The 3,140-nt window shown below is 40.6% G+C and overlaps 1 protein-coding gene across 1 annotated transcript; it reads right to left on the bottom strand.

Moving 5' to 3' along the window:
• Nucleotides 1-1,256: 1,256 nt before the first annotated feature.
• On the bottom strand, nucleotides 1,257-2,297 carry LOC145661647 (uncharacterized). Its single transcript, XM_081726971.1, has one exon. It carries the CDS (start codon nucleotides 2,295-2,297, stop codon nucleotides 1,257-1,259), a length of 1,041 nt encoding a protein of 346 aa, XP_081583097.1.
• Between the last annotated feature and the right edge of the window lie 843 nt (nucleotides 2,298-3,140).

The following is a 3,140-nucleotide window of genomic DNA, read 5'->3' as shown; positions in this document are numbered from 1 at the left end:
GCGATATACAGCGGAAAATAGCTTGAATCTTCTGTTTAAAATTTTTTAATTGATTTGCTTATTTTTACAGACACTTTTACAATATGCCAGCACCGGGATGACCGCAGCGAAGCGGGGCGGGTTAACATAAATGACAGGCGATATAATGTTAAGATTTACTGCAATCTTCTATGGTTTTTATCATATCACTTGAAAGCGAAAAAGTAAAAATTATCTAAGTAACAAAGTTTATTGCGTTCCGGGGTGACCGCAGCGAAGCGGGGTGAACGCTGCTAGTATCTATTAAGAGTAAAATAAGCACATATCATGAAACTAATGATTGATTTCTTTTTTCATTACTTCATATGCAAATTGAATTGAAATGAAATCTTTCAGTTTAACGTCCCACGATTATGTCCTTTAGACTAAGGGAGACGGAAGATTAAGGCAAGTGAATGATAATGGAAGAATTGGTGGAATGAGAATGTGGGAAAACAAGAGTACTCCAAGAAACTCGACAACACGATGCTGTCTACCACAAACTTGCTTGGCCACGGATCGAACCAGGGACGCCACACACCAAAGGCAAGCGATCTGCCACTTTTTTTTTTTAAATCAGCCGATCATGCCTCAGTTTCCTGAGCAACCCGAGTTTCCTCGTATACAAGGCCTCTTTGACATTTACTAAATTCGTCAGGGTCACGAACACATACATGTACAGTACAGTTAAAAATCCAAAGGCTCTGCCACCATGAATCGAACCCGGGACTCCGTACACTAAAGGCACATGTGTTAACCACTAGACCAGCGGGGAGGGCTACCTACTACAGAGCCACCGTGTCACCTATATGCTAATTGAAACGAAGAGACAATATAGTAACTAAATATTTTCAAAGGACACTGGCACTAGATTTAAAACTTCTACTCATATCCATAGAAATAAATTGACTTACCTTTACTCATCGTCGTCACTATCCCCTACATGAATTACAAATCTCTCCTGACTGCTGTCTCTATCATGGTTCATGTATTTCTCTTCTATTTTCATTGTATGATTGACGCACGAGGCCCAAAGCTGAGAGTCAATTTTTTCTGTTCCATCCCGCAATAACTGACACACAGTGGCACTCAACGTAGGGGACGTGTTGTTCTTTCTCACATAAGATTTCAGGTGAGCCCATACGAGTTCAATGGGGTTTAACGTACAGTGGTAGGGAGGGAGGCGTAACACTTCATGTCCATACGAGGCTGCAAGTTCATCTACCACGTATTTTTTTTTATATATTTCTCGATTTTATTGCATCTAACAATACGGCTTTTATGGGGACAGGGTTCGGTACCGGTATGTTGTGTTGTTTCATGAAGGAAATAATGTCTTGTAATTTGGTCTTCATTGATGGAATTTTCACCAATAGACGCGAATGATAACTGGCGTTGTCCATGACAATTGCACACTTCTTATTTAGATTTTTTAACAAACAATTTTCGAACCAATTTTCGAATACCTTTGCTGTCATTTCGTCATGGCTATCGGCTTTGCAGTCACCAATGTTCTTAGCCGATAGATAAAGACAATTTGCTACCCACCCTTCACTAGTTCCTGCGTGGAGCACCATGATGCGTTTCCCTCGCGCTGACGGAGATTTCAAGATACAATTACAAGTGCCGTCATCCCAGCCCTTCCGAACGACGTCATAGGTGTCATACCAGGTCTCATCCAGGAAAACAATACCATAGCCTCCTGATCGAAGTTCACGTAGTCTGTGCAGATACCGGTACCGCCAAGCAACAATTCTAGCCGATTCCATCACTAGATTCCTCTTTTTAAGGCGGCGAAAACAAAACCCAAGTTTTTTCAGAAGCTCTCGGAGCGTTGTTTTCTTGTAGGGAAAGCTAGATACTGCTTTCAAATGTTTCAATAGCTCACTCACAGTTGGAGATTGTCCCTTGTTATAAAATTGATAAATCACTCTCCTAATAAAATCACACGTAAAATCGTCCACTTGATTAAATTTCACTTTTCTGTTCCCTTTCTTCTTTGGCGTGACTGGTCCTCTCTGTATAATTTTTCTCACCGTTTTTCTGTCTAATTTCAGAATTTTTGCTGTTTCTGAAATTGTTCCTTTTCCCAAATTATTCTTTTTAACATAGTCATGAACATTGCAGACAAATGCTTGACTTTGTTTGTTTAAAGTCTGTGTTGTTCTTTTGTTCAACTCTCCGGAAGTGCTAGTACTGGGCTGTTCGAGATCCGAAGCATCACGCGCAGCAAAATCTGCAGGAGGAATTATTTCATTTGTATCCCACGGCCTCCACATGTTTTCTAAAATAGGAGCCAGCTATCAATAAAATAACGAAAACACACGCGCGCACACACACACACACACACACAATAAAACGTGAACAAAAGTAACGGAAACAAAAAAACAATGAATAATTAGAACAACAAAACCAAAAGTAACGAAAAAACTAGATATAATATGACTTGAAAATCATATAGCAACACGCACTGTCTTTCTGCCAAAACTACACTGAAGAATCAGTAAGCAAGAGGGTGAAAATTGCAACATCGCTTTCTTTTTCAGCAGGTCAACTGGAGGGCCACCCTCAACTGGAAGCACTTGTTGAATTATCCCTCCCATGTAACAAAGAAACATGTGGTTTTCTTCAATGGTGTCCCGCTTCCTTTGATACCGCGTGGGGACGATTTGAGCGATTTTACTATAGCAGTAGCGTAGCGTGGTATTTCGAAATGGGGATACCAAAGTTAGTCACTTGTGCGATACAATACTACTAAAATCAGCAATACATAGCTATACCGATGGGAAATATAGGGTTGTAAAAAATTTAGGGGGGAGACCCCCTAAATGGTGGCCTAGTGGGCATACAGAAGCAAATGCGTAGATTACGTCAGAAGCCAATAAGCAATTGTCTCAGCTTCTTCTTACCACTACCGTGTGACAAGAAAACACAGCCCCGCTGTTGTATGAACATTGTTTCCAGTATAGTTCCCTTTATTTCTTTCTCGTGGGCAGCTTCTTTCTCCGCATACCATACTTCAATCTCGTTCTTTAAAAAGTCACCCCTAGAAATTTGTCATCTTGAGTCCGAAACTCAGACGCCCATTCGTGAATATGGGCCTGAGTGTATACGTATATCAT

This window comes from Thermobia domestica, chromosome 10 (genome assembly GCF_964235325.1).
Source record: "Thermobia domestica chromosome 10, izTheDome1.hap1.1, whole genome shotgun sequence".
Taxonomy (NCBI): domain Eukaryota; kingdom Metazoa; phylum Arthropoda; class Insecta; order Zygentoma; family Lepismatidae; genus Thermobia; species Thermobia domestica.
Note: the sequence above shows the minus strand (reverse complement) of the source record. Positions and strands in the feature narration are given on the sequence as shown.